The sequence below is a fragment of the Engraulis encrasicolus genome, chromosome 2, assembly GCF_034702125.1.
Source record: "Engraulis encrasicolus isolate BLACKSEA-1 chromosome 2, IST_EnEncr_1.0, whole genome shotgun sequence".
Lineage (NCBI taxonomy): Eukaryota > Metazoa > Chordata > Actinopteri > Clupeiformes > Engraulidae > Engraulis > Engraulis encrasicolus.
In genome coordinates, this window is record NC_085858.1 from 19841722 (window position 1) to 19865234 (window position 23513).

General features: G+C 43.6%; 2 protein-coding genes across 3 annotated transcripts; one reads left to right on the forward strand and one right to left on the reverse strand.

The window, feature by feature from the left end:
• Positions 1–2593: 2593 nt before the first annotated feature.
• tmem205 (transmembrane protein 205) lies at positions 2594–6978 on the reverse strand. The gene is made up of 4 exons (XM_063213922.1): positions 6824–6978; positions 6138–6245; positions 5620–5783; positions 2594–4772 (listed from the first exon to the last, which is right to left on the reverse strand). The coding sequence occupies exons 2-4, from the start codon at positions 6235–6237 to the stop codon at positions 4470–4472; spliced, it is 567 nt and encodes a 188-aa protein (XP_063069992.1). The 5' UTR covers positions 6238–6245; positions 6824–6978; the 3' UTR covers positions 2594–4469.
• A 492-nt stretch (positions 6979–7470) lies between these two features.
• LOC134461164 (uncharacterized) lies at positions 7471–12463 on the forward strand. 2 transcript variants are annotated; one of them, XM_063213930.1, is made up of 11 exons: positions 7471–7595; positions 7695–7707; positions 7803–7873; positions 7974–8055; positions 8232–8469; positions 9218–9285; positions 11264–11316; positions 11700–11749; positions 11915–11988; positions 12155–12266; positions 12355–12463. In XM_063213930.1, the coding sequence occupies exons 1-11, from the start codon at positions 7578–7580 to the stop codon at positions 12362–12364; spliced, it is 789 nt and encodes a 262-aa protein (XP_063070000.1). In that variant the 5' UTR covers positions 7471–7577; the 3' UTR covers positions 12365–12463. The 2 variants fall into 2 exon arrangements, with proteins under 2 accessions (XP_063070000.1, XP_063070007.1); XM_063213937.1 differs by having other exon boundaries at positions 12358–12463.
• Positions 12464–23513: the final 11050 nt, after the last annotated feature.

Here is a 23513-nt window from a genome sequence, read left to right on the forward strand (position 1 = left end):
CTACATTTTAATCTGACACACAACATTCTTGTTTCAAGTAGCCTACTATGCCGGCAGTGTAGTGTGTCATATTGGCAGGCATTAGTGTACACAGACAAGCCATTTAGCTGTTTGTTGGTTGTCTCGCGCCCATGGAGAGAGGGGCCCCAGAATTGGGTCCTCATTACATTGTACGTTTGCATTGGGTAAGAGGGCATTTCCTATGACCTTCTAATACCAGTCAAAGCTGTCAGTGGCCCTGTGTGTGTGTGTGTGTGTGTGTGTGTGTGTGTGTGTGTGTGTGTGTGTGTGTGTGTGTGTGTGTGTGTGTGTGTGTGTGTGTGTGTGTGTGTGTGTGTGTGTGCGTGCCTGCGTGCATGAGGTGGGAGGGTGATATGGTAGTGGATTTCAAGTGTCTTTAACACCTAACACAGAACTCTCAAGCTTAACTAGCCTGGTGAACCAGCGCCACCCGCTGGACGGTAAAATGTTTTGTCTACGGGTGGGTCTGGCCTCGCATAATGATTCAATGAAGCCAGAATGCCATGAATCTGGCAAACCAATTACAACACAAAGATGTGTTTTGAATCAAAGTGGGCAGGGTTTTGAGGGAAGGTTGTTCTCATGAACAATCTTCGGATGTATTATGCATCGAGGCCAGACTAAATTAGACATCCACATTTAGTCTGGTTTATCAGGCTAAAGCTTAACCCTTTGGATCTTCTCCTCCTCTTCCTGAAATGTCCTCTCTGCTGCCCGGCTGCCCATGTCCTCCAGCTGCACTGACTGCCTCTCTGGACAGCTTAGCTTGCCAGTAGCTTCCCTGCCCTATCCTGTGGATTAATGAAGAGACAGGAGTACCACCAGACCGTCCAACTCTGCACTCAGATCAGGCCTCCAGCACTGCCAAATGTTCCATTTGTTCACCGCATACTCCATAATAATAATAACGAAACCAAGGGAAGGGAGTAGCGGTGCAAATACCAACAAGTGCCTGGCACGCCCTCGACTCCTCTTAAGGCCCACCACAGAGCCAAAACTGCTTGTTTTCAACCTGGAAAACTGTAACAACGGCCAAAGAGAGAAGTGAAGCAGCAAGCCAGAGGAGTTGTTGGTGCCAAACGGCTTGCTTCTGCACTTTGTTCTGAAGTGTGAATGTGTCAGGGCTAAGACGAAGGACACATCCTGTAGTTAGGTGGGCCGTAAATATGACACTGACCTAAAAATTGACATTAAAATGCTGTTCATGAAGCAAAACCAAGAAATGCAGAGGAATTGTGGAATGTAGTACATTTAACTACCCGTTGACCGTTACCAGACTTTGGTTATTAGAAACCATGGTTATGCAACAAAATATTAGTTTAGGATGCGCAGCAAAGTTGCATTTTCAAGAATTTGTGCATTTGTACTAAACATTTTTGAGTTTCCAAAGACAGATGTGAACACTGATATTTTTTTACATTACATTTCTCCACTTTCTGTGAAATATTATAAAACTGAATTACTTTTCCCAATCTTCTTGCTTTGAAATAGAATGTACAGTGTCCCAAAAGCATTTTTGCTCATTAAAGTACAATTTATGTAGAAGAATGTTGACATTGACTTACCTTTGTTAAGGCACTGCTATTCATTTGAGCACAACTGTTTACAGTATACTGACGGGGCAGCCGTGGGCTAGGTTAAGGAGATGGGCTTTAGATCAGAGGGTTGCAGGATCGAATCTCACCCTACCACAATCTCTCTCACCAGAGCAAGGCCCCACACTGCTCCAGAGACTGTAAACAATATCCTGTACTTAAAATAACTAAGTTGCTTAGATAAACACGTAAACTAAGTGTAATGTAATGTAAAAATGTAATCCAATAATATGCAGGGCCCGTTGATAGCTTTGGCATGGACCAGGAAAAAGTTATTTGAAAAGATTCCGCACCCAATACAGTGTAATGAGGACCCCACTGGGGCCTGGGACAAATGACCCCTTTGCCCCTCCGCTCCGCAGCCTTCCCTGCTGATATGCGTCATTGTATGTGATGACTGTTTGTGATGACTTATTACTGTGATGACCTATTATGTTTTAATATGACTGGATGTCAAATCATTCCTTTGCAGTGTTGCAGTTGGTCGTACAGCAGCAGCCTAAGACACACTGAAATTTCATAGCGAGGACACAAAAGAGACCACTGAGCGGTCACAGCCTTTCTGTGAAGCTGAATTTCAATGGGATTAGCCGAAATTCAGAGAAAGAAAAAGGGTAGCCTCTGGCCTCAGGCATAGTAAATCTGATCTGCTGAACTTTCAAACCTGATTACAGTATGTCTGTTGAGTTAGAAAAATGAACCTTGAGAGGCAGAGCCATTGGTTTCCTGGGCGTCCGCGATGAATAATGATGTTGAGTAATGAATACAAGCTCCAAAACAAACTAGGCAGCCAAAAACCCACTCAACTTAATATCTGTGTGTGAGTTTCCAAAAGGATTTTTACCAGAAGCTCAGGGGATGTTTTCCAAAGTCCCGTAGTACATCTGAACAGTGCTCCCTGGTGTCTGAATAAAGCATAGCATTTTATAACGAACATCACAACAAATTCGTACATACCACAATACTACACCCACATAAACTGTTTACAGCAGACAATTTATTGCAAATGCATTTTATTTTCCAAAAATATGAAGGGTCTTATGACATTGATAAGTCACTCTGGAGGAGTTAACACCTTCACAACAGAGGATCTATTGTGGGTTCCCTGTTCATAGCAGACATTTGTATAATTGCATACGGTACCTATGTACAAAATTGTAAAACAAAAGCCACTTTTAAAGGTGCACTGTGTAAGATGTGGCCAGAACAGGTATTGCAACTACTGTATGCTTGTAATTGAAATTGTGCTGTCTAGTTCCAAATTTGATCTGTTCATGAATATTTACTGAGTAATAAATTAGTATTTACTAGTATGACCAAAACACAGCTTAAAATGTCTATTTCTGGAAATTCAAAATGGCAGACCATGGAGTAAATCCCTCTTTTCATGTATGAAAAGTGCAATTTTCCAAGTCATATTGAATAGGCCTACTTAGAATTTGATGATAAAGATTGAAAAGTAACATTTGTGAATGGGCAGCATGTATTCTGAAAATGAACTATTAAAATATATTACACGGTGCACCTTTAAAATATCTAATTTTAATGTAATTTATGTAATGCCACGAGGGACGGTATGCAGCCCAGCTTGTTCCCTCATGAGTAACAAGACACAATTAAACTGTTCCTGGAATGTGCATGTTTAGAAAAGACCATTTATGCGTATAGGTGTTTTACACTTACATCATTACACAAGATTTATTTGGGGTGTGCTTAAACATGACTAGTGCTGCTGCTTGTTCTCTGCTTGCTCTTCCTTTGTCTACTGAAATCTTCTTAATGAAGTGTTGTAAATGAAGGGTGTGACTAGAAAATAATCTGTCCGACAAGAGTGGCGTTTGCACAATGTGCAGATGTTCAGATGTACTGAGGATGACAACAGGCCACGCAGTTTTTTGGATAGAACGCCTTCAGATTTTCCATGACACACTTAAACATTTCACTAGGTGACATGTTAGACCTTCGGTCTGTTTTGAGGACCAAAATGTTGTCCATTAACTGCATACATGGACAGTGAGAGGAGGAGAGTTTTCTTTTCTGACTTTCTATCCCCATACAATGCACAAGGATTACAATACAGGGGAAGATGTCAGAAAATGATTGCAACCCTCAGTTTGATATTGCAATCCCTCTGCGGTTGGAGAAAACACTTCCGCTATGTGGAAAACTTACTCTGTCTAGTGTGTTTCATGTGACTCCTGTAAATTAAAACACTCTTAAACATGCAAAGAAAAAGCTATAGAACACAGGCTAAATCCAAAGCAATGGTGGTGGCAGTAAGGCATGAAGGTTGTACAGATTGAGGAAATGCAAACTGTAAAATATGTTTTTAAAAATCAACTCCCAACATCCAACACTATCAAACAATGATGTGCGTGGCTAATGTTAAGGCAACAGTGCTCTGTGCTTCTCCGGAGACAAACAGCTGAAAAGAAAGGTTGTGCTCCAAACTCCAAATTATTTTTAGAAATGGTCTTTGAGTGTGAGAAACGTACATTGCAGTCGAGGGCATGGCTCTTCTACAGCCATTTCAGACATACCTGTAGCTATACTTAAGTCTGTCATGGAGGGGGACAGGAAGGCAGAACTCATTATCATAGTGTTGCATGAAATGATGAAACATTTTTTTAACATTTCAAAAATATACTTTTTGTCAGTCTGACTATATTTTACCAACAAGTGTGAAAGATGTAGTGCATTTTTTGTTAAATATGCCGCGGCTCTATTAGCTCCCAGCAGATAGAAAAATGCTATTCAGGTTCACATTTACAATTTCTCTTCTAGACATGTGTATTTCTATACAGTATGTCTACGGTGAGAACGGGCCGTTAGTTAGGGAGCTCTGTGATGGTCTTATATGGTGTGGAGGTGCAGCGCCAGGTAGATGAGGTTGGTGGTGGTGCAGATGAATCCCACCAGGTTGCAGAGGTTGGAGAGGCCGTGGTAGCGGAAGAAGGTGCTCCTGAGCGCCTTGTACTTGGGGTCCTTGTCGCGGATCTTGGCGTACCCCTCCTTGTTGACGCTGATGCCCACCTCGTTGCCCAGGCCGTGCTCCTCCTCGATGCCACGCATCTCGAACATGGCCACGGTGGCATCCGGGCCGAACCAGTGTGCGTTCAGGCCCGCCATGATCAACGCCACGAAGTAGAGGCTCATCTATGGAGAGGAGAGATACAATCATCATTCTACCCTTTTTATTTTTATTGCATGTACAACATATTACACTGTATTACACACAGTGATGGGCAAAATAAATGCATTAGTTACAATCCAATGCCACGTACACCAAATGACTTGTATTACCTGTCCAACTCAACCAGGTGACCAATCAACTGGCAGAATTGGATAGGTAAAACCAAGTTATTTGCGATATTATTTACACTTAATTTATACTTAATATTTTTTGCCACAAGATTGTAAATAATTAATCCATTTTGCCCATGACAGGTTATATACATTTTCTGTCCACTATGTTTTGTTTCTGTTTGCATGTATTTTCGCCACCGCCGGTAAAAATCGGTTCCATCCTGCCCCGCTTTCCCCTTCTGGCGTGAAATAGGCCTTATGTGTGGACTGCAGAACAATTTAAGCAACATGTCTCTGGATGTCAGATCTCTGTGAAGATCCTCATTTAGGCCATGCTGTCTGAAGAGATAATGTATAGACTTCTTCCAGAAGCTTCTTTAAAGAACCAAGAAGAAGCCCAGTTTACTTAAGTCTTACATTTTCGGGAGGCAGTTGTCATTCCAAGAAAAAGAAAAAAACAGGACGTGACAGAGCAGAACTAGCCTATCCATCATAGTGTTTTCATGCAGATATGCTCACTGGCTGAAAAAGCTTAATTACATTATAACAACACTGCTATAACATTGCCAAGAGCCTCAAGATTGAAATATGGTCAATGCCATTTTGGGGTTAAGGTTATAACATAGGCTCTTCATGAAAGCTTGTTGACACAGCAAAGTTGTGAGATGACATGACATTGTCACTAGTGCTTTCCCACCTGCACTCCCTCGTGCCAGTCCAGCATGTCTCTGGGGTGGTACACAGCATATATGGCCAGGTTAACAAAGTGACTCCCCAGGAGGCAGAAGAAGTAGGCCGGGAACAACTTGCTCTGCACAAGGCCAAAGGTGTGCCGCGTTACCTGAGACACCAGGACAAACCCTGGGAATGACAAAGTTGTGCAGAGGAGGTGGGGGAGGGAGAGACAGACAGACACACAAAGGTTAATTAATTCTTAGGAAAACTTGTCATGAAAAGCAGGCACACATCCTCAAAAGAAGCTTGCTTACTTACCGGGTTTAAAATTAACACCAGGCAACTGGCCAAATGCTGGAGAAATTTCAGTTTGGCAGGCAGACCCACTTACTAGACACTTTGAACAATTAGTGAGTGTTTGTTTCGCTTTAGCATGTACTAGTACTTGTTTCATGTACAAGCATGTACTTGTACTTGTACTTGTTTCGCTTTAGCATGTACTAGTCATTTTGGCAGGTTAAAAAGTCCTTACTTACGTACCTGCAATAAATGATACCCAGACCTGCATCCCCCAGGTGAAGGAGAGCACCAACAGGTGAAGGACTTTAACTAAGTCAGTGGGATCCCCTTCAGTCGGCATGGCAACAACTGCCATTAAGAAATTACAATCAGAAACATTATTAGTATAACATATCATCTAGCAATACACCATGGTAGATGTTGCTTACTCAAGGTATAAACATAGTAGCACGCAATACAGTAAGTATGCAATAGGCCTACAGTGCAATAGGCACACTGATACAGAACAATATGTGTTCAAATATGACCATGGTAGAGAATGGGAATTAGAAGGAAATTGCTGTGCAACACTGTTCCAAAAAATCACCCTGTTCATGACTGTTCCGCAGCACTATTAGTGGCTTATCTTTGTAATTCAGATGCCACTGTGATCATGATAGGATGATCTGCTCCAACTAGGGTCAACCTCTGGTGCTTGGAGCTACACAGCCAATGCAAACCCATACTGGACGAAGAGGACGCTAATCTATTTATGCGCACAAAGACGCATTTGGCTGCAGAGACGAGTAGAATTGATTGATTATGCGATCAGATGTAGCCTACGTCAAAGAAACATGACCTGTCACACAAATTAGTCTTTGATAGTAGCCTATCTATCTGTCTGTAACGCTGGAGGATGTAAACAAAAAGTTTCTTCGTCCGATTACCTTAAGTGCGTCACTTGAACTGAACTTGAACCCGTGCGTAATGCTGTTAGCCCAAACAAATGTCTTTAACAGCGTTTACAACTTGACGATAGTGTGCCACAGTCCATTGCTAGTTACGCAAAGAGACACTAGTTGGAAGGTTTCCTCGTTAAACCACGCCCACAATGAGGTCTCTGCTAATCACAATTTTCCTTTCGAAATATCCAAGCCAATCAGCTTAGCGAACAACCAGAGGTGCCAGTAAGACAGAGGTGAATGCACTGGGAAGAAAACGCGTGGGGTGGTTATTATCCATAACCAATAGAACGCGACAATATGACAGAGATAGGATACAATAGTAGAGTAGAGTAGAGTAGAGTAACTTTATTGATCCCCAGGGGGAAATTCAGGTATCCAGTAGCTTACATAAATACACAAATACACAAAAGCCCACATGGACATTTCAAGACAAAAATAAACACAGGAATAGTCATCAGGGTGGTAGTCTATATCTAAAACTGCAGATAGTCAGGTGAAAGCTCTTGGCATTTTAATGTTGTACAAAATTGTGCAAAGGACAACAATGTGCATGCCACCCATCTCTCCATCCAACATGTTAAGAACTTCTGTCATTGTGACATAATACAACTGATGTAACTGAAGAAACTGACTTGATGTAACTGTCACCTTGCATGGAACTTCCGATGTGACAACCATCCTCAAGCATTCATGTAGCTAACTGAAGTTTTTTTCTTAATGATTGCTTCACACAATCATGGAAGAAGGTGGATTGGTAAGCAATAGTTTTCCCCCAGCAATTTGTCACAATTTAATGTATAGACCTAGGAAATTATACCATAACCAAAATATTTTCTCTTTTTTATTTTTGCAGCTACCTTCTGATGGTATGTTGAATGAACACACAGGTCTATAAGTAAGTTATAATTAATTTTCTTTGGCGCAAACAACCCTATTAAAACACTATTGTATCTTGTTGTAGTTGCTGTGGCACAGCGGTCCATTCTGAATGAAATAAAAGCTCTGAGAACAGAGGTCATCACCCAAACCCAGGTACAGTGACAGCTTTTCCTCAGTTAAAAAAAACATGTGCTACCGCATAAAGTTACATTATCTTTTAAAATTATATTCTGATCTCTGATTTCTCATGCAGAGTATTGACGCGCTGAACAAGGCACTGTCTGCTTTAGAGGGTGAAAGCAATCAAAACGCAGCTGCAATCATGCATATTCAAGGTAATTTATGGTCAGGAATCCTTCTCTACCACACACAAAGCTTTGGCTGGGCCTAAGGACAGAATATGAAAGGGCGCCGCGCCACCCACTACATGCAATGTAATGAGAACCCAATTCTGGGCCCGGGACAACTAACTAACCCCATTGTCACCATGTCTGCTTCCTGGCTCCCGTAGGTCAGTTGTGCAGCCTTGCCAAACATCTGGCTGGCCAGCGCCTGGAGGAGCGCTTTGAGGCTCTTCACTGCGAGGTGTCCTCTGAGCTCCACTACCTGCGGAGTCTGCTCCTTCCCTCCTCCCTGCCGGGGCCCTCTTCATCACACTGCCTGCCCTCCATATCCTCTCCTCCCTCCCCACACGTGCCGCCCCAGATCCAGCCGGGCCTCAGTCAGATTGCACAGGAGCTCTATCACAGGTAGGCCATACATACCATGAAAGGGGCAGCTGTTTAACCAACAATTTATATGATGATGATGATGATGATGATGATGATGATGATGAGTAGAGCACTGTAGTACAGAGTACTATACTACTCTAATCAATTTCCTTTATTCATCCTGAAGCTTACACCTAATACAAGATACACATGTGCATTGTGCATGCATCGCAAGACAATAGGCTACAAGATACACATGTGCATTGCAAGTATAGCCTACATTGTAAGACAACATACATTATTACATTACATTACATTACATGGCATTTGGCAGACGCTTTAACCAAAGCGACTTACAATCGAGGACATGATCATAGCCAGCATCACTAGCAGAAGTCCGTCGAGACAGATCACATTCCACACAAATCTGTTCATTCATACAAAGGTCAAGCAAACAGACATAATGAAAACAAGGTGATGATGATGATGATGATGATGATGATGATGATGATGATGATGATGACGACGATGATGATGATGACGACGATGATGATGATGACTGGAAAGCACAGTAGAGTGACTATTAGCATCAAACACAGTGTCATCTTTCTTCAAGAGTGACAGGTGTTAGTATTGTCACAAGATGGATGAAAAAAGAAAAATCTCAAGTCATCTTTCTCAGATTGACAGTTGGACAGATGTCTGTGGGTGTGATGGCTGTTTGTTGTGTAGGCCTACTGTTTACAGCATGATTTCATCTTTGTCTTGTGCACATGTGTCCCTGCAGCAGGAGGATTCTGTGGGAGCAGATCGGAGAGCTACGGGAGGAGGTGCATGACATCCATCACCAGCTCAGCAAGTTGCATTTCTTCCATTTCACATAGCATAGCATAACATAGCACAGCACAGAGTACAATAGAATAGAACCGAATGGAATAGAATAGAACAGAATAGAAAAAACCTTGGGATGGGACTACACTGGATGTGATAAATCATAAACTTATGTGCCCTAACAATTACTTACTAAATAGGCAGTCACGGGTAGGCGGTTAGGGCGTCAGACTTGTAGCCCAAAGGTTGCCAGTTCAACTACCGATCCGCTAGGTTGGTGGGGGGAGTAATGCTCTCCCCCATCTTCCTCCATGACTGAGGTACCCTGAGCATGGTACCGTCCCACCACACTGCTCCCTTTTGGATGCCATTAGGGGCTGCCCCGTTGTAGGGGTGAGGCATAAATGCAATTTTGTTGTGTGCTGTGGAGTGCTGTGTCACAATGACAATGGGAGTTAGAGTTTCCTGGTTGGGCTTTCACTTTCACTTCACATAATCAGTGTGGAACTGGCTTCACCAGACACAGTAGTGCAGTGGACGTTCTAAAAAATTAGCCCATTTTCATGTATTTTTGATGCAATTTTGGTTAATGTAATGCATCGAGTGTAGCCCCGATCGTATAGTCATTGTCATAGTGCCATGAAAGAAACTGGAAGTGAAATTCTTACATTAAGGATATTTTTGTATTGCTTCTGTAACACACTAAATATTGATGTTCAAGTAAGTTCTACAATAATTAACTGAAGCAGTTCAGAAATATGTACAATAGGATGACCATTGCCAATTGGCCATACATGCAGTACAGACATTACATGCACACCTACACATACGCACAAGCACACGCACACGCACACACACATACACATACACACACATCGATTGCATGACCCATTTGACATTCAGGGTTATTTTGCAGGATTAAGAGTGTAAACTGCAAATGGATTGAGTCTAATAGATTTAACCTCAAGTAGCTTAAAAATACCATGTAACCCCAGCACAATTAGTATGAATATTACTTAGTCATTTTGTAGCCTCTGTGCACAGATTGGCCTGCCGGCGGGGCTGAAAATGAGTAACTCAACTACATCATAACAACATTACTATAACATAACAGAGAGCCTTAAATAACAGATTAAGACCATTACAATTCTGGTGACAGTAAGGTCATAACATAGGCTCATAGAGGTAGAAAATAACACTAGAGAGGACCCCGCCCCCCTTTTTACGGCAATCTGTAGCGGCCATTATCTGTAGGTAGATCAGAGAAATGGAAATTAACGGAGAACGAGGCTCACCTCTGTCAAAAATGGCTTAATCATGTGAAAATGTCCATCAACACACTAGCCTATACAAGGACAATAGTTGAAGTGTGTTGCTAACTATGTTAATAAAATATATTATTTGAGTTTTAAATGTATTTTATCGACTCATATGATTTAAGTAGGCCTAGATATTTAGCCAGACATTTCAAATCTGGTCTTTGATTAAAGTGTTTCTTTATATTTACACAGTTTTAGTTAATTTCTTGACAGGGGTGGGCTTGTTCTCCATTGACTTGCATTGCCTGAAAGTACCTACACTACCTACGGAAGTTGGGAAGCTCCAGCTGCCATTTCCCAGTGCTGTCGCAAATTGGTGTGTCCTCTCTAGTGTTATTTTCTACCTCTATGCATAGGCTCTAGAAAAGGCCTTAGGGCCTCCGCACATCGGTTCCGACAGCACTGCGGAGCACTTTCGCTTCTGACACAATTCCGACCCCACCACACAATTTCACCACAGCAGAGAATGGATAGTCAATAGATGGCTCCGGCAAAATAGAACTTGTCTCTAATTGCCGGCGTCGATGTGGGGAGGTTGTATTGAAAACAGTGGAATCGAACTTTTGCGGAGCAGTGCTCTGAACTTTGTCGGAGCCGGTGTGCAGAGGGCCTTAAAGGCCTTATAGTTATTTATTATAGCTACTCTGAGTGTCTGAGTCTCAAGTGGTATCACTTCTGAGCAGATTGCCAGAGGGAGGACATGCAGCGCAGACTGACCGAGAAATCCAAGGACCAGGTAAGCCAATAGATGCCACCCAGGAACAACAAGAGCTACAACGTCTATCATGGCAATAAAGTCACTCATGTTTTCCTTTTTTTTTTTTTAAATCAAAATGAGCTCATGTGTTCCAGAAATGTGTGTCTGCTGCTGATATGTCAAGCCATTCTCACGTATTACGCCGTAGCCCCATAATGCACGCCCTTCCACCAGTGGAACGCTGTAATAGTCATTGAAAAGTGAACTACCATAGTACTACACTATGACATAGCACAGAGCCTTCCCTTGAGTCATGCACTATGTATGACTTGTTGATTGCCATTCTGGTGACAGCAAATTTATAATGGCGAGTTTTAACGACGGTTAATAGCGAATATAAAATGTTTGTGTGTCATGTGCAGTGCATGGAGAGGATGATGGACAGCTGTCTGGAGAGTGAAGCACTGCATGGGTAGGGTGCCACCTGTGAGGCAGTACAATATCACGCTATATTTGTCAATGCTACATTACGCTACATTTGTCAAATTTTTCCCCCTGTTTGATTGAATCATATCGAACATGATGCTGCCATTTGTACAGTAGTGACAAGTACTGTATGTTTGGTTCTTTGGCACAGGGCTGATATGTCACAGATACAGAGCTCATTGAAAAAGATCACTATATCCAAGGGGAAGGCTCCGAAAAAATCTGGTAGGCCATTATGCTACTTTTAATCTGAAGTAATTTAACATTCTGGAAATATATTTGTGGCATACAGTATATTGTGATAATGTACATATTTACACAGCTGTCTGTCTGTCTGTCCGCCTCTCTCTCTCTCTCTCTCTGTCTCTCTCTCTCTCTCTCTCTGTCTTAGGACGGGTGTTCAAGCCCCTCACTCCAAAAGCTTCACTAATAGCACCAGACTCTGATGACAGCTCTACTAATCTTGTGGCGAATGGCAAGAAGGAAACCAGCCCCACCACTCGGTAATCATTTTTAAACTTTAATGATGTCTGATGATGTGAGGAATGAATAGGCTACCAGTTGGAAACCATCTTTTCGTCTCTCCTCCAGCAGGAAATAGAAAATATCGCCCCCTGGTGCTTTGCTGCCTCTGCTGACATCATTTGAGATAACAAGCATGATTTGTGGAAAATAATTCAATTAAATGTGTTGCACAAACCGTCTGGAAAAAACATTCCATATCTACACAATGGGTTGAAACAGAGGGTATAGTGACAGTCTTTCTTTTTTTACTTATTCTTTTACTTGTTGTCACAATATTGACATATGGGATTATGGCCAGCTAATTGAAAAATAAGGGAAGCTACAGGAAAGTGCTGTCTATGCTGATCCTTGGATTCTTTACTAATAGCACACACACACCCCCGGCGCCGACAAGAGTGGCAGCATGTTTCAGTAGCTCCTGTGTTGTCTTGTCTTTGTCTGTCTTTTTCATCTCTGTTTTTTCTTTTTTTGAACTTCTTGTTTCAAGAAGGTATTTTTATTTCTATCCCATGGATATGGATAACTTTGTGCAACATTCTGACAACAGTAAACTTGTTTACACAAGGAATCAGCTGGTTGCATTGCGCAAGTTTGCCAGCAGTGCAGTGAACGGCAATATACCCCAGGAACTTTTCTGCTTTCGTGGAACCAGAGCTGGAGTCGCAGTCAAAGCCAGGCGAAAGGAGAAGAAATGGAGATACAAGCCCTCTGTCCCTGCAATCGTGATGGGAAATGTGAACTCGCTGAACAACAAAACCGACGAGCTGACTGCCCTGGTAAGAAATCAAAAGCTTTTCAGAGAATCGAGTCTGATCTGCCTCACTGAAACATGGCTGAATAGTCTCACTCCTACTGCTAATGTTGACTTACCGGGCTTCAGCACAGCCAGACTGGACAGAGACAATGTACTCTCAGGGAAAAAGAAAGGAGGTGGACTGATCATGTACATTAACAACAAGTGGTGCCATCCTGGACATGTTACTGTGAAGGAAACGGTTTGCAGTAAAGATGTGGAGCTACTGGCCGTCAGCCTACGTCCCTACTACACTCCAAGAGAATTTTCTCATGCCATAATCATCTGTGTCTACATCCCACCGCGAGCTGTTCCAGACATTGCCTGTGACATCATTCACTCAACTGTTGCAAAGCCACAAGCACAGCACACAGACGCTTTCTTTGCCATAACTGGAGATTTTAACCATGTTACCCTTGATTTCATCCTCACTAACTTCCACCAGTTTGTTGACTGTGCAACAAGAAAGAACAGAACAATCGACCTCCTGTATGCAAACGTGAAAGATGCCTACAGCGCCACCCCCCTTCCCCCACTGGGCTCCTCTGACCACAACCTGATCCATCTCCAGCCTTTGTATGTCCCCAAAGTACAGAGACTTCCAACTACCACACGCACTTTCAGGGAATGGACACCAGTAGCAGAGGAGACGCTGAGGGACTGCTTCGAGATCACAGACTGGCACTTACTACAGGGCAGTGATGACCTGGAGGAGGCCACAGCATGTACAACAGATTACATCAACTTCTGCATGGACATTGTTGCACCAACCAAGACTGTCCGCTGTTACCCAAATAACAAACCCTGGGTAACCAGTGAGGTCAAACAACTCCTCAATAGGAAAAAGAAACTTTTCAAGGAGGGTAACTTCACAGAGCTGAGGAGCGTACAGCGAGAGCTCAAAAGCACCCTCAAGGAGGCCAAGGTTGCATATGGGAGGAAAGTGGAAAAGAAAATGAGCGACAATTCCAGAGAAGCTTGGCAGGGGCTTAGAAACATCACCGGCTGTGGGAAGAAGAGATGCATGGTTGATGGCGACCCATCAATGGCCAATGACCTAAACCAGTTTTACAACCGGTTTGGCAACTTTGGCACTGGGGGAGGTCACTCAGTCGTCACCTCTCAAGCTCCCCTCACCCCCTCAGCCCGCACTTGACAACGACTCTGGCTACGACCCTGAAGATCACTTTTCAGCCGGCTCCGATCTCCCTCACTCAGAACCCCCCACTCTCAGCGACATTCCACCCTGTGTCAAATACATGGACACTACATCTACCCGTCCCCCAGCTCTGCCTATGGCCTCCACCCCCACCATCTGCAACTCTGCCATAGCACCCCCACTGATGGACACAGCAGGCCCACCAACTCCCACTGTCGCTACCCCCCGCTCCAGCCCCTCACCTCTGCCACTGGAAACAACTTACCCACCACCACCCACCCCTTCCAACCTCCCAAACCTCATTCGACCACACCCATCACTGACTGTCACCTCTGAACAAGTCAGAGGGGTAGTGAAAAAACTCAAATCCAAGGCAGCTGGCCCTGATGCCGTTTGTGCAAGACTGCTCAAGATGTGCTGAGGCATTAACTGAGCCAGGAGTATGCAGGAAGGAAAGGTCCCCACCATGTGGAAAACATCATGCCTGATACCCGTCCCAAAGAAAGCACACCCCAAGGAACTCAACGATTACAGACCGGTTGCCCTCACCTCACATCTAATGAAAACATTCGAACGGGTGCTGCTGCGCTACCACCTCAAGCCCCAGGTACGCCACACACTGGATCCTCTGCAGTTTGCCTACCAAGAGAACGTGGGAGTGGAGAATGCTATCCTGTATCTCCTCCACAGGATACATTCTCACTTGGACAAGGGTGGCTGTGCTGTGAGAATCGTGTTTTTTGATTTCTCCAGCGCTTTCAACACTATTCAACCACTGCTGCTGAGAGATAAACTGGTGCAGATGGGAGTGGAGCCTGGCCTGGTGACCTGGATCACTGACTACCTCACGGAACGACCCCAGTTTGTAAGGATGGGTGACATCACATCTGAGACAGTGGTGAGCAGCACAGGAGCGCCACAAGGAAACGGTGCTTTCCCCCGTACTGTTCACTCTGTATACGACAGACTTCAGCTACAACTCTGCGACATGCCACATGCAGAAGTTCTCAGACGACACTGCAATTGTGGGGTGTATCAGAGATGGTCAGGAGGAGGAGTACAGGGACTGGTTGACGGACTTTGTGGATGGTGTCAAAAACAATCAGCTGCACCTGAAACACCACCAAAACCAAGGAAATGGGTAGTTGATTTCAGGCGCTCCATCCCACCCTTGGTGCCTGTCTCTATTGGGGGAGAGAAAGTGAGACTGTCAGCACTTACAAGTACCTAGGAGTGCACCTCGACAATAAACTGGACTGGTCCACAAACTCAGATGCACTCTACAGGAAAGGCCAAAGCAGGCTGTATTTCCTCAGAAGGCTGAGGTCCTTCAATGTCTGCAGTCGACTTCTGCTTATGTTCTACCAGTCTGTCATGGCCAGCGTGCTCTTCTTTGCTGCGACATGCTGGGGAGGAAGCATCAGGAAGAGAGATGCTGGACGCCTTGACAGACTGGTGAGGAAGGCGGGATCAGTGGTGGGCATGGAACTGGAGACACTCACCTCAATAACCGAGAGCAGAACACTGAGCAGACTAGACTCTATTATGGACAATCAGCATCACCCCCTTAACGCCACCTTCACTAACCAACTGAGTCTGTTCAGCCACAGACTCCGTGCTTTCACCTGCAGGACTGACGACTAAAGGAAGTCCTTTGTCCCCATGGGCAATTCAGCTGTTTAACAACCACACAGAAGGACACTAAGAAGAACATCATCATAGGGGACTGGACTGCCTGAGATGCCAGAGCTGGCCCAGCCCGGGAACCCTCTTGGTGTGTGTGTGTGTGTGTGTGTGTGTGTGTGTGTGTGTGTGTGTGTGTGTGTGTGTGTGTGTGTGGGTGTGTGTGTGTGTGTGTGTGTGTGTGTGTGTGTGTGTGTGCAGTGCTTAAATAACTGCACTAAGGAACTTTTGACCTTTGACCACTGGACATACTTGTTTTTCCTGCTTACCACAAGCAAAGACTGTGATCTGTCGGAGCTGGCCCAGTTACTGGGGAACCTCTTTGTGTGTGTGTGTGTGTGTGTGTGTGTGTGTGTGTGTGTGTGTGTGTGTGTGTGTGTGTGTGTGTGTGCTTGCCTAAAACACTTACCTGTACTTTACAGTGACATTGTAAGAATGTTCAACCCCTATCATACTCTGTACACTGCCTACTTCTACATACTATACTATATCACAGATGTATCCATCAACACTTGTTGTCTACCTTAACTGACAGAGTATGTTTTTTTCTGCTTTGGTCTATCCCAACTCACAGAATGTCTTTTTGCACAATTACCTTTTCTACATTTATCTCTATTATTTTATTTTATTTTCCCCACCCTGATGACTATTCCTGTGTTTATTTTTGTCTTGAAATGTCCATGTGGGGTTTTGTGTATTTGTGTATTTATGTAAGCTACTGGATACCTGAATTTCCCCCTGGGGATCAATAAAGTTACTCTACTCTACTCTCTACTCTAATAGCAATTACCCTTCAGTATATTTCCCATTCAATACTCTTGCACTTCCATCATCTGAACACTAGATGGCAGCGGGTCACTACTGAGGCCTGGGGTTGACGTAAGATCCAAACTCTCAAGGTCCACCTTCTTACAGAGATGGCATCTCTTTAACCCTTTTGCGCAAAGGGAGCCTATGTTATGACCTTACTGACTTACGGCTCTCGTTAATGTAATAGCAATGTTGTTATGATGTAGTTGAGTCTGTGAATGGCCTGCCAGCATGCCCATCTGCACAAATAGCCTACTTGTGTCACATAGGTAATATATCATTGTGTTGCACATATGCTGACATACATTGCACTTCCAAGAGACTTACAGTAAAGAGTTTTGGTTATACAGGCACTGATACAATGTGGGGTTATGTGCCTTTGGGCACTTCCGCCATGAGGGAGGGGATAGGAGATCACATGCTTTCCACTATGAGCCTGAATACTTCCAAGTTCCAGAACAATATCCAGTGATGGGCAACCTGGATTCAGAACTCTACAATCCTGTGCCACTTTCCGGTATTCCAAAAGACATGGTTTAATTGGACAGGTAAAACCAGGTGGAATATGTGGCACTGTCTACACAGCACTGCCAATATCCTAACAATCAGGCAATTAACCTAGAGCATGTACTGTATATTCTAGGCGTCTTCTGAGCAACATCCAGTCCCAGAAGCAGCATGCCCGCCCTGCACCCAGATGACCCTGCACAGCTATTTTCAGATTTGACTATGCCTATTTTATTTTAATATGCCGTGCATGCACCTGGTGTCTGTGTTTGTGGCTGCGGTTGGTTCTAATATTTCAAAGAGAGCTGTCCACTCGATGAGAGCGCTGTTTCATTATTCATGAAGGCTGGGTAGGACTGCCGGTGTCCGATAATTTATGGCCGTGAAATATCTTGCACTGCTGTCAGGAAAGGACAGGGGATCTGCAAAGGTTCACCATCCCAACAAAAATACGCCCTGTCAGGCACAACAAAGCTTAGATCACAATGCACTCTCCAACAATATGAGCTGGCCTGTCCATTCTTACCCTTGCTTACTCAAAGGTGAACCTGCAGTCGGGCAGGATGTCAAACACATAGTCAAAGAGGCTGTTCTTACGCAGACTTCAATATTATTTTCCCTGAGTTTGTATGCATCATCATCATGTTTGCTACTAATTAGATCCTTTGTTGGAAAGTCACATTTCGTCAGTCGTGTCATGGAACCCATTCACTTTTACTAAGACCCTTAATTGGTAATTATGAGAGGGGACATGAGTTAGGACCACCCCTCTTGTTCATGTGCCAACTGAAACAGAGCTAGCTAAGCAGGGACATGGTACACGGTTCAGAAGTCCTCATTTTACAGCTATGGGTATGGTATTGCAACTTGTTGGTCATGGTTCAACTTTTAAGAGGGGAAAAGAAATCATAGAGTGCACCTTTAAACAGTAATTTTACTGAACAGCAGACAGTTTAACCCCTTTGCACAGAGCCTCTGTTATAACATTGCTGTAACCAAAATCGCATCGACAAAATCTTAATCTATTACTTAAGACTTGTGGTAATGTTGTAGCAGTGTTGTTATTATGATGTACTTGGGTGTTGTCAGCAAAGAGTGAACAGGCCTGCTGGCGGGCGTATCTGCACAAAGAGGCTAGCTACAAACACTCCAGCGTAACACAGTTCCAATTGTAGGTCAAAGTGTGAGTAGTAAACCAGACCAGCTCATGTAGTGCATGAGTGTCAAAGGCATTGTGTCCAATACTTGTTGTGGATAGTGTAGGCCTACTGTACCTGTGTCTAGACTGGAGTGAATCATGAGTGTGCAGGTGACTGATCCACTGACTGAGATACTGTACCGTATGTGTGTCAGTTGTGTGTGTGTGTGTGTGGGGGGGATTAATGCAGATGACTGTCTCGTTAATGTTTTCTCAGAGGTGAGTGAAAGAGCTGCTCCATGGTGGAGGATGTCAGTGTGTGTGTGTGTGTGTGTGTGTGTGTGTGTGTGTGTGTGTGTGTGTGTGTGTGTGTGTGTGTGTGTGTGTGTGTGTGTGTGTGTGTGTGTGTGTGTGTGTGTGGAGTTATAAGGATTTACATAACATTACATTACACTTGGCTGACACTTTTATCCAAAGCGACTTGCAATTATTGTTTACAGGGACTGTCCCTGGAGCAATGTGGGGTTTGGTGCGTTGCTTGAGGGCACTTCAGCCATGGATGGAGGTGTAGGGAGAGGTAAGGGTGGGATTGGAACCTGTAACCCTCTCATCTTAAGACCACCTCCCTAACCACTAGGCCATGGCTGCCCATCATTTACCTTAATAGCATTGAACCTTAATCCTGTGTATCCTGTGGACTTGCCAGAATTTAGTTGGATAACAAAACAATGATCCTTGGGTTAGAGCTGTAGGGTGGAATTTTGTGAATGATCAGTTTGACTTCCTGCTAAAAAACAAGCAAAGATGTTTATTAATGAATATTAGAAATTTCACAAATACTACAAATATTACAAATGAAGAGCTTTGTTGCAAAAAAAAATCAATTTTGGAACATTTTGGGAAATTGGGCATTGTATTGCTTTGCGAAATGCATGTCATATATTAACATATTGATGTTAAAATGATATAACATTTTATATATTAAATAAATATTTGAATGGCAAGAATTCTCAAATAGATGATAGGACATCTGAACAGCCATTTCCAATAATAAAATGCAAACGTCAAAAAATGGCGCTTACTACGTAATTTTGCAACAACGCAAAAAAAAAAAAACTAAGCAAAAAAAAACAAAACAAAAACAGTGACTCCATTGTTTTGTTCTTAAGAGCTGGAATTGTTTGTTTGAACACTCCCAAGTAAGTTACTGTTACAAAACCCATATTGATTTCACAAACTCACCAACACAGATCATTACATAGAGTGTAGTCCAATGTTTAGGCCTCTTGTTAGATGTTATGGTGGAGCAGTTTTTAAGAGCTGCTCAGGAAGACAGCTATTGGTGATTTTTTTTTGCATTTTTTTTTTTTTTTGGTGATTTTTCTTTTTTGCATTCTCTCGTATCTACTATTTGTCCGTGCAAATTTCAATCGAAACTCTATGTAATGTACATATAATTACTCTATTTGAAACAATGACTACGTGTTAGGTTCAAACCCTTAACATTTGTAAATATGAAACACCTGAAATGAAAGACACAGAGAATCAGTAATTAAGTTTCAAGCCGGCTTGGAGAGCGGATGGGGAGAACCGTCAGCAACCATTTTCCCCACTCGTTCTAACCGCTGTAATATCTCCAAGCCATATTTATTGTAGGAATGTCCCTGATTACAATTATCTCTATCCGCTAAGGGGAAAAGGGGGCGTACCCGGATAGAGATTAATTCATTCACACACACACACACACACACACACACAAACACACAAACACACGAACACACTAGCCAGGCTGCGCCCTCCTAGTGACGCAACACCTTCGGCGGCGCTGCAGATCGAATCTCGATTGCAAGTCTATGATAATCAGGCAACGAACACACACAGTCCTTGGCCTGCCATGTGGAGATGCAACTCTGTTGTGTTTGGGCATTCCATTGTTCTGGTACAGATAAAGTCCTCGCACAGTCCAGTAATCTTTTGCTTAGCCTTGAACAGGAATTCTTGAATGTGAAAGGGCACATTTGTGCCAAGGCAACAGGTTTGCTCTCATAAAGAATAAAATACAGTTCCAACACTACGTTACTACCTACATCTATGGTATGCCTGTCTTATCCTCTATGGAGTAATGGTGATTTTAAATTTCAATTGGGCTACTGTGCACAAGTAGGCTGTCCCTTTGCTTACATAATAAGACTTACTCCCAGTATCACTGGCAAACCGAAAATCCTTCTGGCGGGAGGCATTTGTTGTTTCTGTTTGTGTCCTCCGGAAGAGAGTGGGTCAGAAAGGGAAATGTGTCCCCCCCTTTTGGGCTGTCCCATAAAGGGCTTAGCTGCTCTCCAAGTGAGGCCTGGGAGGGATTAGAGTATACGCTGGGACTGACCCTGTCTGGACGGTAAGTATAGCCCCCTCCGGAGCCAATAAGGAGATACAGCGGGACACTATTTGTTATCATGCAGACATCTCAACATGTTATTGCGGATAACATGACAGAGAGAGCGGGAGAGTTGAAATATTACAATGGTGCAAATGCATTCCCGGAGAATGTGTTTTTTTGTTACTTGTTTATTGGTTGTACGTGGTTGGTTTTTTTTTTTGTTTCTTTGTTTGTTTGTTTGTTTATTGGCATGGAGAACCTTGTGTTTGAATATTTTTCAACCCTTGCCATCAGTCCCAAGGTGCCTCACAAACATGCCCGTTGCTCATGGTCCGTTGATGGGACAATGCTCCATGTCCAATGACCTATGAGTTGACCATTCAAGGAATTCTGGCCTGGTGTGACCTGGTATGACCCCTGATGAAGTACAAGGATTACTGCAATGGCAAAGGTTTGGTTGGTGCTTCTTCCATGGTTCTCCTTGATAGCACTCTAGTTTGTAGCTTTCCGTTATTTTTTTTTGGCAAGTGTTTGTCTGTTAAGCAGGCCAATGTTGTGAGAGGTGGTCATTTCCATGACAGCCACCATCCGCAGATTCAACACCCTGTTTGCCTTCCGTGGGATTATCCCGCCTTACAACAAGTGTAGAGACACTTTACAATTTATCCAGCAAGCAAATGTGCATTAGCCCCAGCACCCACCAGCAAAGGGTGAAAGGGTTCAGATGGATGTTTATCATTACTTTCAACCAGGGAAGGTGGGGGGTGGGGGGTGCCAAACAGGTCACTTGTCCCAGGCCCAAGGAGAGAGGTGGCCCAAAATTGGGTCCTCATTACATTGTATGTATTGCGAAGAATGCCCTGTTAGATAACTTTGCAGCCCTGCTTTCCACTATTAGCAATGTCCAGGCAAATGTCCACAGACCCCAGCCCCAATCAGCGAATGGTCAAAGGGTTCAGATGGATACAGTATGTCAATCAGTTTCATCCACCAGGTCATCAGGATGCTGAACTCCCTCACCTCTCCCAGCACTCTTGGATGAATTTCCTAAGTTGTCAGCGGCCCTACTTTCAACCATTAGCGATAGATGTTTTCATCCACATCTGGCTCTGTGATTCAGGTGTCTTCCCCTCTCCTCTTGTCCTACCTAATTGCAGAATAAATTGGAGAATTCAGGTTGAACATTTCAGAGATGGTTTGAATTCACCAAGTGTCACTTTAACATTTACAGATTTCTATTATGTCTTGATATAGTTGTGGTTATTGCACAGTTTGAAAGTGTTAATTACATTCATTACATTACATTAATTACATTAATGCTGAAAGTGCTACAGTCAACTCTCTATTCAGAAGCCCAGTCTTTTTTCCTTTTTTCTTTTTTTTACTGGTAGCCTTTCCCTTTCTCTAATTGCAACATTCGGTGACATGGTGACCGTGTCTTAGGCCTATGTTTAATAAAACTGCCATGGTGTCTGGAATTAATGTCTTCCTTATGTCTATTGGAACCTGTGTTGCCTGGTTTTAGTTATGGTAATTTCCTAGGTGTTAAACTAGCAAAATAACTTCCCAGGATGGCGTAGTTGTTGCTCCTTCTATTTCTAGTCTTGTAACTTGGCCATGTTACACGTGGTTCTTGGGTGACGGCCATTGAAAGAAGTTCTGAACAGTATGTTAATCTCCAAAAAAGAACTGAACTGCCCAGGGCACTCTGGCTGGAGTTTACATGCAGGGTAAAGTGTTTCCTTGGCAGAGCCTAAAAATGCTTCCTTTGCTGGCCCTGTGCAAAGGTTTGGTGCTTCTTCATGATTCTCCTTGATAGCACTCTACAATTAGTTGTTCATTTATGTGTTTGTAATACCAACTACTGTATGCTGCAATGACATACCTTACAGTTACCTCTATGCATTTTCACCAGCAGAGGTCATAAAACACATTAAAATAAAATGCTTGAAGTTTGTAACTTTCTGTTATTTTTTTGGCAAGTGTTTGTCTGTTAAGCAGGCCAATGTTGTGAGAGGTGGTCATTTCCATGACAGCCACCTTCCGCAGATTCAACACCCTGTTTGCCTTCCGTGGGATTATCCCGCCTTACAACAAGTGTAGAGATACGTTATCCAGCAAGCAAATGTGCATTAGCCCCAGCACCCACCAGCAAAGGGTGAAAGGGTTCAGATGGATGTTTATCATTACTTTCAACCAGGGAAGGTGGGGGGTGGGGGGTGCCAAACAGGTCACTTGTCCCAGGCCCAAGGAGAGAGGTGGCCCAAAATTGGGTCCTCATTACATTTGTATGTATTGCGAAGAATGCCCTGTTAGATAACTTTGCGGCCCTGCTTTCCACTATTAGCGATGTCCAGGCAAATGTCCACAGACCCCAGCCCCAATCAGCGAATGGTCAAAGGGTTCAGATGGATACAGTATGTCAATCAGTTTCATCCACCAGACCATCAGGATGCTGAACTCCCTCACCTCTCCCAACACTGACTGCTCCACCCAGACAGATAACACCCCCCCACATACCACCACCCCCCTTACACACAAACACACGCGCACGCACACGCACACGCACACACGCACGCACGCACACACACACACACACACACACACACACACACACACACACACACACACACACACACACACACACACACACACACACACACACACACACACATACACACACAGAACGACTGACCCAAGAAACACACACACACACACACACACACACACACATACACACAACGACTGACCCAAAAAAAAA

Coding starts and splice junctions, on each gene's coding strand:
- LOC134461164 (XM_063213930.1), top strand. Junction 7,874..7,973: donor AGGTCATCACCCAAACCCAG/GTACAGTGACAG, acceptor TTTCTCATGCAG/AGTATTGACGCGCTGAACAA. Junction 8,056..8,231: donor TGCAATCATGCATATTCAAG/GTAATTTATGGT, acceptor TGGCTCCCGTAG/GTCAGTTGTGCAGCCTTGCC.
- tmem205 (XM_063213922.1), bottom strand. CDS start 6,237: ATGCCGACTGAAGGGGATCCCACTGACTTAGTTAAAGTCCTTCACCTG. Junction 5,784..6,137: donor CTGGGTATCATTTATTGCAG/GTACGTAAGTAA, acceptor TGTCATTCCCAG/GGTTTGTCCTGGTGTCTCAG. Junction 4,773..5,619: donor ACTGGCACGAGGGAGTGCAG/GTGGGAAAGCAC, acceptor TCCTCTCCATAG/ATGAGCCTCTACTTCGTGGC.